The 14,986-nt window shown below is 51.2% G+C and overlaps 1 protein-coding gene across 4 annotated transcripts in view; it reads right to left on the minus strand.

Annotated features, from left to right (window-relative positions):
• Positions 1-1,994: 1,994 nt before the first annotated feature.
• ANHX (anomalous homeobox) overlaps positions 1,995-14,986 on the minus strand; it is a 33,805-nt gene continuing 20,813 nt past the window's right edge. Inside the window, exons 4-11 of one of the 4 annotated variants that reach the window (XM_086681348.1) lie at positions 13,640-13,767; positions 11,425-11,548; positions 10,172-10,388; positions 9,593-9,710; positions 7,736-8,028; positions 4,704-4,848; positions 2,907-2,988; positions 1,995-2,642 (exon numbers count right to left, since the gene is read on the minus strand). In XM_086681348.1, coding sequence (XP_086537474.1) covers positions 2,556-2,642; positions 2,907-2,988; positions 4,704-4,848; positions 7,736-8,028; positions 9,593-9,710; positions 10,172-10,388; positions 11,425-11,548; positions 13,640-13,767 — 1,194 coding nt within the window. In that variant the 3' untranslated portion in view covers positions 1,995-2,555. Of the gene's footprint in view, positions 2,643-2,906; positions 2,989-4,703; positions 6,143-7,059; positions 7,212-7,735; positions 8,029-9,592; positions 9,714-10,171; positions 10,389-11,424; positions 11,549-13,639; positions 13,768-14,986 lie in introns of those variants that run through there. The other 3 variants (XM_086681347.1, XM_086681349.1, XM_086681350.1) reach the window with 3 other exon arrangements.

Consider the following 14,986-nt stretch of genomic DNA (forward strand, 5'->3'; position numbering starts at 1 on the left):
ACAGCCCTTTGAGAAGGGTCTTGCCTCGGACTGTGACCACCTCACATAGTTACCGCCTTGCATCTCAGATAAGGCCAAGGCTGGGATGGGTCCAGAGCTCTGCATGTTTCCCAGGAAGGCCAAAGGGTAGTACCTCTCACAGCAGCCCAGGGTTAGTCCCTAACCCTCTAACCCTCACACTACAGTGTGTTTATCAACTGTGTTGACACTTTGTGCAGACTTTGAATGACTGAGGGCAGGATGAATTTGAACAGGGCACGTCCTAAGGTGGCAGGTAATGCACAATGAGTTGTATCTCAGTGATTAAAACAAATCACTACTTGGGTGACTGGCACATGAGAAGGCTGAAGAGTAAATCTTCATGAGCGTGCACTGTGTCAATGAGGGAAGCTGGTAATGTGTTCATGAATTCTTAGAATTTACACCCATTAGAGAAATTCAGGAGTCAACAGAAAGCTTGATGAGAAACAGCATGTTTACATAGTTTCGAAGCACCACCCCCCAAAATATACAAAAACAGTAACTTTGTAGTGGAGAAGCCTGGCAGAAAACACCCTAATCGAGTGATCAAAATGAGCACCAACAATGATGGAACCATCAAAATCATGTGCCACCTGTAAGACATAAGTACCTGCTGTCACTTCTGGGATATTCCTTCCAAAAAGTCCTTCCCTGAATTACAGGGAAACATCAGACCTGGCCGTTTGGGGTGACGTGCTAGAGTAACTGTCAGTCATAAAAGTCAAGGGAGGAACAGGGGCTGTTGCAGGCCAGGAAATGATGCACTGAGTACACGCAGCATGTGCTATGTGATGGCTCTTTTGTAATTTGGGGCGTTAGTGGGACGACTGAGTGAACTTTAATGGGGTCTGGAAAAAGGTGGTAATGTATCAGTATTGATCTCCTTTTTGATGATTGCCTTATGGGAATGTAGAATTCTGTATGTAAAGGCGACACAGAAGTAGAGCAATGACAGGCATCAGAAACGTTTGTGTTCCATTTGCAACTTTTTACAAGTTTGTGACTTGCATAATAAAAGAAATCTTTGGCAACTGAAAGACTGCAGGTTCTGGGAACACCGAATGCGAATGCGAGTGAATGTCCCCGAGTGGAAACATTACTGCTGCTGCTGCCATTCGGTACGTGCTGTGTTGGCAATGAAGGTCTGCAGAGTCAAGGTGAGGGCAGGGAGCGTAGGTGGTCTCAGCTCAGGTGCCTCCCTTTGGGAAGCCCTGGGTGTCTCATCATTAATGCATCACATATCCTGGGATGTGCAACTACCCACGATTGCTCCTTATTTCTGTCTATCCTGTGAGGTGCCTGACAGCAAGAAATGGACTCTGCTCCCTGCTGTATCACACAAACTGCTCAGCACATATCTGTCAACTGACACAATGGGAGAGGCAAGGACCAAGGACCTATCCCTGGAGGTGACAGTTATGAGTATCAACGTCACCCCTGCAAAGGAGGGTCACATGCATCAAGAGTCACATCACAGTCGGCCCCCCTGGGCCCGGTGTGCTTGAACATGGCAGCTTGTAGCACTGGGGAAATTCCTTTCTCCAACAAAAAACAGGTAAAGGGCAAAGGGACACTGTGACACTGTTTATAAAACAGAGACATTAGAAACAATCAGATCAACAGGGTACTAATTCATCAATCAATGCCCACTCATGCCATGAAGTGCCCATCAGGGACTGAAAGGGACAGGTGTCCAAGATGTAGTTAAGAGAGTAAAAAGGGCGGGGGGGGGGATGCGCCTGGGTGGCTCAGTTGGTTGAGCGCCCTACTAGGCTCAGGTTGTGATGTCACGGTTGATGAGTTCGAGCCCCACATCGGGCTCTGCGCTGACAGCTCCGAGCCTGGAGCCTGCTTGGGATTGTGTGTGTGTGTGTGTGTGTGTGTGTGTGTGTGTCTGCCCCTCCCCACTCATGCTCTGTCTCAAAAATAAAATAAACATTAAAAAATTTTTTTGAAAAGAGTAAAAGGGGGAGTTCAGAACATTAAACTGTAATTTAATAGAACAGAACATTTGTTTTACAAACAAAATGATTTACAACCTCAGGGGGAAATGTACCGTCGCATCTTGCCTGAGCCATCCCAACCACATAACCCTCTGAAGAAGCCCCCCCAAGATACAGATATGTCAGAACACTGCCCATGCCCCACTAACCAACTTATCTGGGTAAAGTGTGGCCTCGTCATTACAGCAAAACATTCTCCTCTTGCTCTGGAAAGGCCTTCCCTGCCCAGAACCTGCCCAGGAGCTTGAGGTCACAATTTCTCGCTGCCTGAGTGAAACAGACCCCTCCAACTTCTGGGCTCAAGAGAATTCTCGAGTGCTTTGCTTCCTCCAATACAGTGAGTTGCCAGCCAACCAAACTATGAAACATGGCAGGGGGCCAACTGGCCCCCAATGCTTCTCACTGGAACCCCCTAAGGAACTCTGGGGTCCTTTTTTCAGTCGGAATGAAGCTCTGTAACGTGTGTTGAATGGCTGGATGTCCACATCTGCTCCCCAGGGCACTGGCTGGATACCCCAAAGGATATCTCTCTCAACCCAGGCTGCCCCCTGAAAGCTCAAGGAGCATCCGGGCTCCCCAGAAGGCATCGCTAGAGGCCTGGCCATCGGGCCACTGCACCTGGAAAGCCAACACAGCGTTACGCACAGAAGCACCTTCTGCCTGGCTCCACCTTCCCACCCGGGCACCCCTACCCTGGGACCCACCCTCTCTGGACTCAGTGGGAAACACTAGCCCGTGGCACCCGGCTCCCATTCGATTGACTCCAGCCTTGAGGCATGCCCACCCCTCGTTCCATTTGTCTGCTTTATTCACTCCAAAGGCATGACCTGAGAATCCAAGAATTCAAAGGGAAACCCGTGGTACCTGGTAGTAGGGTCTCACCTGGCTGGAGGGCAAGGGCTGGCTCAGGTCCAGAGCAGACATAGGGCTGGAGAAAGAGGGGTCCGGAGCCAACTCCAGGGGGCTGGAAAAGAGACGACGTCAGGACAAGCCCTGAATCAATGGGGCGCCTGGTCACTACATGCCCTGACCGCTCTCTGCACATAAGCAGCCCTTCCAGGTGCTGGATGCTCTTCAGGAACCCTGTCCTCTCATAGGGCCCTCCGGTGTGCAGGTGCCACAGAGGCTTGGGTGAGCCAGAGAGCACTTCAGGGCAGGCTCACAGAGAAGGGCCGGCAAGCGGAAACCCGAAGGAAGGGTCAAGAAGGGGCAGGCCTGGGGTGTGAAGGAGACAAGAGGCCATTAGGACCAGGCTGGGAGAGCAGGGAAGATAACGGGTGCAGCCACTCGGGACAAGAGTCTGGTAGTTCCCTAAACTGGCAGACGCACACCTACACAGCCATTCTGTGTACACACCCCAGAGACGTGAAGGCAAACACGTATGTCCAGGAATGCTCAAAGCAACCCAACCCAGGGACTCAGCAATGACTACAAACCGATGATGGATCAAAAAACATGGTCCAGCCACATCAAGGACCAGAACTCACAAATAAAGGGGAATGGATTGCTGATGCACACAGCAACAGGGGGAAAATCTCAAAGTACTCAGGCCGAGTGAAAGGCGCCAGACCCCTCGCCCCACCCAAATTTAAAATTTTAGATGTCGTTTACATGGAATTCTAGCAAATGCAGATAAAGAAAGCAGATCCACGGTCCTGGGGGTGTCAGGGTTAGAAGCAGGTGGGAGTGCTCTGTACGGCTCAGCAGTTCTAGCTTCGTGGTGGAGACGTAAGTCGCACTCAGAAAACGACCATCTGTACCATCTAAACATGTTGCTTTAATGAATGCCACTTATGCCCCAGTGAATTCGCTTTTAAAGAAGGAATCAAAGTCATCAGGTCAGAGCAATGATGGGCTGGGCCTTGGGAGTCCAAGGCTGATACAGCCAGTGGGGAGACCAAGCAAACCACAAAGGTACCCAGTGGGGGCATTTTCTCCATCACGGTTCCTGGTCACGAGTGAAAAAGTGAGTCCATCTGCATAGTCTGCATTTTCTCACCATCTGCTGTTTCAGCAAGAAAATCAGTGACTTAAAGAACTGCTCCCCTTCTTTCTCACACATGGCACTGTAGTTCCGCCCGTACTGGGCACCTGGCTTTCGGCTCCCAGACTGGGGAGACTGTGAACCCTGGGGACCTGGTCCTGGTGACCCCTATCATAGATCCACCAAAGGACCCCCAACGTCTCACACTCTTCCATCCCTCTTCTCTACCGCTAGATTCTCCTGGCCTGTTGTCCTGGGCCCCACGGCCAAAATCCACAGCACCTAGGCTGTTCATGGCTCTCCCAAGCACCTCTGAAACTACGGTTTGGAATGTAAAATCCACCTTGATGCTGCTCAAAAACTCAGACAACCTCTGTCTAGGGAAAAGAAAATGCCCAAAAAGAGGCTGCTGGGGCCCAGGGTGATCTTGGAGAAGACACAAACCGTGAGCACTGTCCACAACACAGACCTCATATCTGCTCTGCTATTTCTAGGTGTTCTTTTGTCTCAGGGAAAAACTACCCTCTTCTTCTGGTAGATGCAGGGTGGGAAGAATGTTGTTTTTCTTCCAGAAACCCATAAGGAAAGGGCTCAATCTGCACATCTGAGGTCACAAGTCTGTATGTAAACCAGACAATACCTTACCCACGGCCGGAGAAAATGCTGCTTGAGCCCCATGGCTCTGCGTGCCTCACCTCTGGGTCAGGATGAATTCAGGAGGCTGTGGCGGGGGCTGTGTCACCTGGAAGCCGCCAGCCTGTTGTTCTTGACCACCACCAGTGCCCGGACCTTCCTCCAGGTACATGCTCTGCGGATTGCCAACAGGTGGGTCAGCGAGTCCTACACAGAAACAAATTCCACAACCCAGTGCTGGAAGAAGAGAACACAACCCACAAGCAGCACAATCAAGACCTCCATGGAGAGAAGCAGCATCCAACCTGGCAGGCCTCAAGCCTCAGCCTCCCTTGCTGAGGAAGGAACAGTCACGACTGTTGATCTCAATGGCCTTTTTAGGCTTCAGAAACAAAAACAAAGCCCAATTTTGCAGACTTCAAGTTCTGCTTAATTAACCCAGACTTCGTGCCAGCCCCCAATGCCAAAGATTCAGCATCCAAATCTGCCCCCCACACACCCCTGCTGCATGAGGACAGGGAATGGGCAGTCCACTTCTCAGTTTATCTCGTGCTGGTCCATCAAAGGCTGAGCCACCAGCCCTTAGCTTTTTTGATTTTCACCTTTTACCTGAGGTTTCACCATGATTTCAAGGAGGTGCAAGGTGTCACGACCTTACCTGGCTCCTTCTCGCTACATTGAAGAGAGTATCTCCATGTATCATTCAAGATAAGCCATGGTGAATCTGATCAATTCTGGGTCAACAAACATTCTGGAGCAAAGGAAAGGAAGGAGGAAGGTGCGTGTCTTCCCTGAGTCTACCAGGTGGTAAACCTAGCATCGGAATCCCTGATCCCCGACTCAGAACAACAGGCCAGCCAGGCGGGGCTCACAGTCCTTTGTCTTGTCTGCCAGAGTGACGACCCAACCTGCCAGCCAGCTGCCCAGACAATCTCAAACCAAAGGAACTTTCCTGACAATTTGGTGTATGTATGATTTTACCTCCACTTTCCACTGTTTCCTCTTTTCTGTGGAACTTTAAAAGTACTCTGAGATACATTAAATACAGTTTAAGTGCTGATTTGAGCATTTCTGATTCAAACATAAAAGATCACTGGGTTAGATCTTCTTCCTCCAAGAGAAAAACAAGTAATAAGCTAAAAGCCCAGAACAAAGGGAGAGTCAGGGGAGGGATAATTAGTGGAAGGGAGATGTCCACAGTCTGCAGACCCAGGGCACAAGTACATCCTATGTTGGTAGGGCATCCGAAAGGAAGGTGGGGTATAGGTCAGGTCCTGAGAACCCTAAGGAGGTTGGAAGGGAGGGAGCAGTAAGGGAGAGCAGGGTAACATCCTGGTGCTCAGGCAGTCAGCAGGGAGGCTCACCAGTTCCTAGAGAACATCACCCCTCACATGTGCTGGACCTGGTGTGAAGACCAGCTCCCCTCGTCCCAGTGTGAAGTTGGCCAGTGACTGCCCCACTCCAGCCTTGTTGGTAAATTTGGACAGGCAAACGTAGGTCTCTGACAGTGGAAAAAAAACATGGACAGCAAGAAATGAGGGACCAATATGATCAAACTGAAAAGCTGCCTACAGAGCAATGAGTCTCCAGGGCCTTTCCTCTTTCTGACCCTTCCTCCTTCCCTATCCAAGGAAGGGCCAGAATCCACAGCCCCAATATTCCTGCCTTCAGACAACAAAACATATTTTTGAAACTTCTATTGAGAATACTCAGAAAAATCAAAGACACTGCATCTATAAAAAGTAATAGAATGCACGAAGAAGGGAAAATTCAAATAAAAAAAGAGCCTGGAATTCTCTTAACGCCTACCTGTCAAAATGGAATACTGAAAGACAGAGTTTAACACCTCCAAAGCACATACGATGAAAAAGAAAAGAAATGCAAGAAAAAAGGTAAACATTTGGGAGACTGGTCCAGGATTTCCAACATCAGAATAAGATTTGTGCTCTAAAGAGAACTGAGAATGTGGAGGGGATAAATTATCAAAGAACATTGTCCAAAAAATAGCCAAACCTTAAAGAAGACATTACCTTCTCTAAATTGAAAGGCTTAACAGATAAGTGAATTAAAAAGACTCACACCTAAGACCATCATTGTGAAATTTCAGAACACCCAGACTTAAAAAACAAAACTCCAAGAAAGGAACAATACGTTGCAAAGAAGAAAATAAAATGAAATCACCAACATCAGATGCTAAAAACAATGATATAAATATATCTGTAAATATCTAAGGGAGGAGGATATTTAAACTCAAAACTCCTTCCCTGACAAACTGTTAATCAAATGTGAAGGCAGATTAAAGACAATTTCACAACATGTAAGGACTCAGAAAATTTATCTTGCAAGTACCCTTTCTTGCCCAATTAATTGAAGATGTTCTCAAACATAACAAAGAAGTCAAGGAAGAAAGAACAAGACCTGCAATTCAGGAAACACCGATGCAAACCCAAGGAGACAATGAGAGGAGCACTCGGGATGGTGACCCCACACCAGGTCTAGGGAAACGTCACTGGGATGGAAACAGGAAGGAGGGCTCCAGCCATAAGTCTTCAGAGGAGACACTCGGAAAGCTGGAAGAAGTTAAGAATGTGATAAAAACAGGTAATGTAAGAAAAAAGAAAGGGAATTACAAACTCCAGGAAATATGGATGTACCCATAGAAGACTAAGAAATTTAGGTGACAGGCAAATTGATGGTGCCAATATCTTCCTTACAAGGTGAGATGTCACAAGATGCTTTTGTATTTGGTAGACTAAACAATATATAAATACGTACTCTTTAGATAACAACTAAGAAGAAACTAAAGAAGTGATATTTCAATCATGAGATGCTGTAGGAGGTCCAATAAGCTCGACCATCTGCTGTTGCAGCAAGCGTTGACAGGTAAGTTAGGTGGACTAGAATGGGGAATGCAGGGTGGCAGATGTCTAATTAGTTTTAACTCTTTCCTCACTGTCTTACTATTAGTCATATGCACATTTTATTTTGCAAACTAGAAAAGTAGGAGAGTATTGGCCCTTCCCACAACCCCTCAAATGAGACCCAAGTACTTGTGGCATCTTGTGCAGAAGAGTGTGGCCTGGAATGGACCCACCTGTGGAGCTGGGCTCACCCAGAGCAGTAACGGACACAGCCACAGCTGCATCTGCAGGGCGCATCATGAAGTCCAACCCAGGCCCGTGAACCAGATGCCCGGTCTGGAAGGAAACTTCCCTGGAGGACGCCAGTGCGAGAGACATCAGCCATGACTCAGGGGCAGCCAGAGAAGGGTCTAGCATGTCACTGCCAGCAGCCAGAGGACAGACGCCAGGGCCTGGGCAGATGGCAGGGAGAGTGACAGGATCGTGGCCAGGCCCCTCCTGGTACATCTCACCACCCTGCAGAGACCTGGGGAAGACAGCAAACACCATCCCTTGGAGGGCAGAGACTCCCAGGAGGAGACTCCAGCCCAGTTTGGGAATCCAGGTTCCCAACTCGACCCAGCCACTGATGGCTGTGAGGCCCACCACGTCCCTAATTACACTGCCTTCACTGTTCTACATGTAGCTGCTAGGGTTCTAGAACACTTAAAAAATACTATGACTGCAGCACCTGGGTGGATCAGTCCTTTGGTTGTCCGACCCTATATTTCAGCTCAGGTCAGGATCCCAGGGTCATGGGATCCAGTCCGGCGTTGGGCTCCGTGCTGAGCATGGAGCCTGCTTGGGATTCTCAATGTCTCTTGACACCTGGGTGGCTCAGTCAGTTAAACATCTGACTTCAGCTCAGGTCACGATTTCGTGGTTCATCGAACCCTGCATCTAAACTGTCAGCGAGGAGCCTGCTTCCTGCTTGGGATCCTCTGTCTCCCTCTCTCTCTGCCCCTCCCCCACACTCGATCTCTCTCCCCGCCTCCCTCTCTCTCTCTCTCTCTGTCACTCACTGACTCATTCTCCTCCTTCCCCCATCCCTCTCCCTGCCCATGCTCTCTCTAAAAAACAAACAAACAAACAAACATTACTGGAAACTTAAGATACATTAGCAGTTTCTTCAAAAGGAACTTCAATAAAGCACTATTCCACAACGATGAAAGCAAGATATGATTAGGAAGAACCTAACAGTTGAGTGGATAATGATGGTTGACCTTACAGGAATTACCGGGCAGCAGTCAATAACAATCAGACTCCATGCGGCACAAACACTCACTATGTCTAAGATGGTACTCCTGGGTTTATGTTACCACTCCCCGCAACCCACCCCATAATCTCTGCAATAACCTGCAAGGCATGCCCTCTCCATTTCGCAGATGAGAAAAGCACGGCACTGAGAGGTCACAGGAACCTGCCTAAGTTCACACACCTGGGCAGTGCCAGCCTGCATGTGAAGGGCCAGGCACAGACAGTGTCATGAGAGATGCTGATGTCACGTGGGAAATGGAAAGTGTCCATATTTTGATGGTTACACATGATAGGACCTGGCCCCTCACTCAGACCTAGTCCTGCTGATGGCTGGCACTTTCCTCATGCTTACATCAGGTTCACGCCTCGTCCCAGGTGAGGGAGAGTGCTTGGACAGTGCCTAGTACGCAGGAGGAACTCAAGAAATGTTAGCTGTTACTGACTCAGTGAAATGCAAACAGTACAAAAATACTAGAAATAAAATGAAACAAGAGCTAGGGTTCACCTTTAGGAATAAGTCTGCATGTTTTTCTTTCCAAATCCGTTTTCCTCATTCTCCAATACACACATGAAGTCAGGCTGGAGCCCGGCTCCAGGGCGCAAGTGTGGGGTCCCTGACATGCATGGCTTCCTTACCAGTGGCTCTCCCATACCAGAATGGCAGAATCTGCAGTCACTGACCTGGTCCCACTGCTGGCCCCAGGATTCACATGCCTGCTCCAGGCCTGGTCACCCACCCAGGATGGGGAAACTCGATAGGGTGACGGTCCCATGGTCCCATGGGATGGCAGTACCTGGGAGGCAATGGCTTTGGCATAGTCTCATCTCCAGAAAAGTCCGGGGCCAGGGCCAGCGACTCCCACGGCCCTTGGGCGGTCTCTCTGGATTGTGCAGGCCCATTTTCCTCCTGTCCTGCTGAAAGCCAATCAGACACGAAGGAGACTTGCTGATGCTCCCAGTCCCAGCCTCCTTCCCAGCAGGTTAAGAGCAGCCCTACTGGCTGAAAAAGAGGGGTCAACCACTGACTCAATACAATATCCTTTGTCCCTTAAATGTCTTTTGTCTGAAACCGATCCATAATTACAAACCCATGAACCCCTACATCATGGTGGCTGGCTCACTTCCCAAGTCTTCTCGACTCCTGGCCCTGGACGCACCATAATCTCTAAATGCAAAACACCTGTGGCAGGCCCCACTTAGGGGCATCCTGACCCTCACCCTCAGGGATCTCACTAACCACAAGGTGACGTCCTCAAAGTGCAGACTGGGAGTGAAGGTGCTGTCCCTATAACCACAGTGAACCTAACTAGGCTTAGCCCTAAACAAAGGGTGCCCCCAACCACGAGGAAGGGGGGAGCCCTGGAACCACTCACCTGGCCACTGAGGCCTGTCCACACACCCAGAGCCAAGGTGGGGGTGGTCTGAGGGCTGGGGGCGGTCCGGACCCCTCTCCCTCACACTGGGGTCCTCTACTGTGTCCTCCGGCGCTGGCTCCAGGCGCTGGAGAAGGGCCCTCTGGCGCCGCCGGTAATTGGCAAACCAGTTGTACACTTGCTCTACGGTCAGGCTCGTCTCCAAGGCCAGGTTCTCCTGCCCCAAAACAGCACAACCTCTAGGCCCTCCACCGTCCCCGGAGCAGCGGCGTGCACAAGGGCGACCCGACAACGCTTTCACCGAGGCGGCGAGCCGGAGCCCGGCCTCACTCTCGGAGAGCGGCAGCACAGAAGCTGAGCCGCCTCAGAGCAGGAGGCCCGAGCCAGGCCATCTGCGCCGCCAGCACGTCCGGCAGCCCGGCCTCGTTCACCGCTGGCGCCGCAACGGCGGCCCCGCCAACGATAACCCAGAAACGCGGAGGGCTTGGACAAGGCCTGCCGGGCCGGAGCCTTCCGAAGCAGGGGGCAGCGACGGCCCGTGACCAACGCCTGTCACCCAGGACCCCGCAGAGCAACTCTTCTTGCAGCCACCGCTCGGCGCTCGGGAGAACCCAGTCTACGCGGCCGGCGCGGTGATCACTGGGAGAGCACTACTGATTGGACAGGTAACATGGTGGGTGGAGCAAGCACCAGGAGTGCCCTTTTGATTGGACAAGCTCTAGAAGGGGAGGGGAGAAAGTAGGTGGAGCTAACACGGGAGCGCCCTGCCGATTGGACAGAGCAGAGAAGTGGGCGGAGAAAACAGGCCGGGATTTTGGAGCACCGGGAAACTCCCACTGGTCGTATCTAGCCTCTTTACCCCTAGCAACCTCACCCCACTCCACTCCGTCCCTCCAGTTTCCCGGGGCTACGTTGAGGATGGCGCCCTGCTGGCCCTGAGCTCCGCAAATACCTGCCTCCCTCAGGCTGGAAACTCCACGACAGCAGTGGGGATATGATGACCCCACGTTTGAAAACTAGACCCTCCACGAGTGCAGGTTGGATGGTCACGAGCTGCCAGCCAATGAGCTCCCGTCTCCAGGAAAGTTCTGAGAGAGGCGGAAGCCCCCAGCATCCTGGCAGACGGGCCACTGGGGAGGTCCGGAGGAGAGGGTAAAGGTGTGAGTCATCTAAGGGTGGTGGCGTCACCTAAGGTCGGGGGGGGGGGTAGGCTAAACGGGGGGCTGTCGAGCCTCGATCTCCTGGGTTCTTACCCGCTCGGCCTTGCTGGGGTTGGTGCTCACGCTCGAGGCAAAGTCGTGCAGCTTCCGTCGAACCTCTCTGGGAAAGTTTCGGCTCTTCAGGCCATCAGGGCAGAGGGAGAGGGGTGGTGGGTTTCTGGATAAAGACAGTGAAGTGGTGGTTACAGACACCCCTTCTCCTGGATGCACCTCCTGTGCTCTCAAACACTGCACCCCCAGACATCCTCTCATCTCACTGGCTACTCTCCTCTCTAAGCTGCAGAGTCCCAAGCGTCCATCCCCTGAAGAAGGGAGGGGCCCACATTTCACGGCACAACCTCAGAGGGGTGTCACCAGGGTTTCCACTACCGCTCACTGAGATGCCACAGCTGACCAATGGCTGGTAACTACTGAAAGTGGATGATGAAGATATTGAGGTGGGCTATGCTACTCTTTACGGTGTATATACACGAGTTTTTCCAAAAGGAAAAAGTGATATATAAACAAATACTACCTGTGGGGAACACCCAACGTACCCAAACACCAAATGAACAAATCACCATGGATGTCAAAAATGCATCCCACACATACCACATCCCAAATGGAGCTCGATCCTTTGCTCTCGGATCTTCCCCCAGTTCTGTGCATCTCAGTGAGAAACCATCATGTTCCAGTCAATCAGACCAAGAGCCCTGGAGTCCAGCTTTATTCTCTTTACCTCCTCCAACACATCTCACTCGTCAGCAAATCCTCCGAAATCTGCCCTGACACAACCCTTTCTACAATCACTCCCAAAGATTCCCAAGAACCTCTTGCCCCTGCTCCTGTACTAACCACCTTTAGGAGACCCTGCCACACTTAGGCAGCGTACCAACCATGATGGCTGTAACCCCAATATCATCCCCTCCTTACACATCTAGGGATTGCTGTCCCAGAGCTCAGGCCTCCAAGCCAAGGCTTAGGTGAGCCTGCCTGCAACCTCCAACCCACAGCAAAGAACAAAGGCAGGATAGTCCTCTACTAAGCACATTCTCTGTCTAGTACTCCCCACTCTGATTATGGACTCCACAGTGTTTCCTCATCTACCACCCATTGTCCATACCCAATGTCAGCCCAGGAGAGGAGGGCCCAAGCATTACCCCCAGCACCTCCAATAGCACCCAGCAATCAGGGGCCCCTTCCAAATACTGCATACTGATCCCCAAATCATTTACTTCATTGCACTGGACTCTGGCAGGCCATTAGCACCTATATGGAGGGACATGACTGCTTTCCTGAACACCCCAAGGCTGATTAACTGCTGGGTTTTGAGGGCATATCTCACTCTTTTGTGGGCACTGGGAAAATAATTCTCTCTGATCCAGAAGGAATCCATCTCTTCTTCAGGCCAGTAACCAGGCCCTGTGGGACAGGAACCCCCTGTCACTTGGCTGGCAGGAGCTCAGAGCGAGATCTGCAGCTCCTCCTGGTCAGAGAGGAACACGCAAGATGAAGAACAAAGGCTGTGCAGCCTCAGTGTCTCTCCTGGAAGCCTAGCTTTGCATCTCTCTCATGTGTAACCCTGGGCAAGTTGCTGACCTTTCTGTGCCTCAGTTTCCTCATCTGTGAATGGTGATGACAGTAATAATAATAATTAGCACTTGTAATGTTTACTTGGTGCTGAGGATGGGCCCAGCATCTCTCACGTGCCAGGCAATCTTGTAAGCACCACACGTATCTCCTCTAATGCTTGCATCACTCTCCTCTTTATTCTCCTTAAAATGTCCTGCAGCCCTAAGGGATGGCACTGAGATCCAGGCCACGGCACCTGCAGAGCCTGTCTGCGAGAATCAGATGACCTAAGACACAGGTGCTGGAAATTTCCCAAGGGAGAAGAAGAGGAGAGGAAGCGAGTAAGGTCAGGGTGCCCACCTGCTGCCCCCTTCTCTGCAGAGCCCTCACCAGAAGGCAGCGTCTCCTGCCGCAACTAGAACTCTCTGCCTGGGTCCTGGAAAAGGCTCCCTCTCCTTACCCTGCAAGCATAAATGGGAATGCACCCCTCCCCCAGCTGCGCAGGTAGGTGGAGAGTGTGGCTCAGTGTGGGGCACAATGGCTGACGTAGAGCCTATGATCTTTTGATTACTACCGCTTCTTCTGACTTCTGCATTTATCTCCCCGCCTCTATTTCACCTCGGCCCCCCTGTGGTTTTAGAAGGCACAGCCCTCGGGAGTCATAGGGAATAAGCACAAAGACAGACCAGCAGTATACCTCTTTCTGCAGCGGAACTTCTGCACTGGGGTCAGCACAGCCACGCCCAGCCGCTTCATGACCAGATGGTAGTGAATGTCGTTCCAGAGCTGGACCAGCTCCTGGCTGCCTCCGGGCACACGGCAACCCTGCCGAGAAAAGCCTGCTGAGACCTGGCTGCCCTCGCCCTGCCTGGAGCACTGCCATCCGACCCGACCTGACCCCTGAGAAGAGCTGCCTGTTGATGTGCCAAGCAACGAGGGCATGAACCCAGCACTCCAGTCACCAGCAGGCTCTGTCCCTGGTGGCCCAGCCAGCCATTCAGGTCACTTCAGCCCTTCAACCCTCCCACCCAACACATGAGGTGAACACAGCTCTCAGTCACTGCTTACAGATGAAGAGCAGGAAGCAAGGAGAACACAAATGACTGGCCTGGGGCCACACAACACGCAAGAGGCAGAGCCACAGTTAGAACCACATGGGGATTCCAAGGCTTGACCCACATCTTGCACGAAAGACCTTTCTCTCCCACCCAGCAGAGCTGGCCCCTCCGGTGCCCAGCGAGTACATTCTGAGTCAAGCAGGGTGAAGTCCTGGTCCGTGCCCCGTGACAGCTCACTAACCCAGTGGGACTTGATCACATAACCAGACTCTGGAGATGGCCAAGGATACCTGCGGCTGGCCTCCCCCAGAACCCAGCTGCTGTAGTCAGTGTGTGGGGTTCTTGCATTGAACTCCAATGTCCTCAGGACCATCTTGGCAAGGGAGGTGCTGACAATCATTTAGCTTTCTCTCCACAGCATCAGAAAAGCCCGTTTTTCTGGGCTGTGACTTTCACTGGCCGAGGGCACAGCCGTCCGGGAACGTATATGGGAAACTTGCTACCTGCAGGATGTGGCCCTGGGCAGGAAACATCCTTTCTTGGTGTGGTGTCCCCATCCTCTCTCTCAGGTCTCAGCTATACGTCACCTTCTCAGAGACATTTCTGGACCATCCAGACTGTGTTTATAATCCCTCTATTGGGAGTTTTTCACTACTGGTGTCACTCACACATTTCATCATTGAAATGCCTTAACAGACATTATTACAACTCTATGTTTTCCCTTGTTTGTTTACCGGATCCATTTTGACAGATTTGGAAAAACTTAGCCCCATGTTCCGTGCCGTGGATCCTTTAACAGGCAGAACCAAGGCAGCCCCTCTCTTATGGGGCCTGCAGTGCAGCAAGGGAAGGCAGACAAAATGAATACCAACAAATAATTTTTCTAATTAGGAACTGAGGAAGGAGCTATAGGGTGAACAAGATTCTCCACTGGAGAATAAAGTGGGCACTGCTTAGACAGGGTGACATCTACAGCAGAAACCAGA

Source organism: Puma concolor, chromosome D3, assembly GCF_028749965.1.
Source record: "Puma concolor isolate L17-30 chromosome D3, mPumCon1.1.hap2, whole genome shotgun sequence".
NCBI classification, from domain to species: Eukaryota; Metazoa; Chordata; class Mammalia; order Carnivora; family Felidae; genus Puma; species Puma concolor.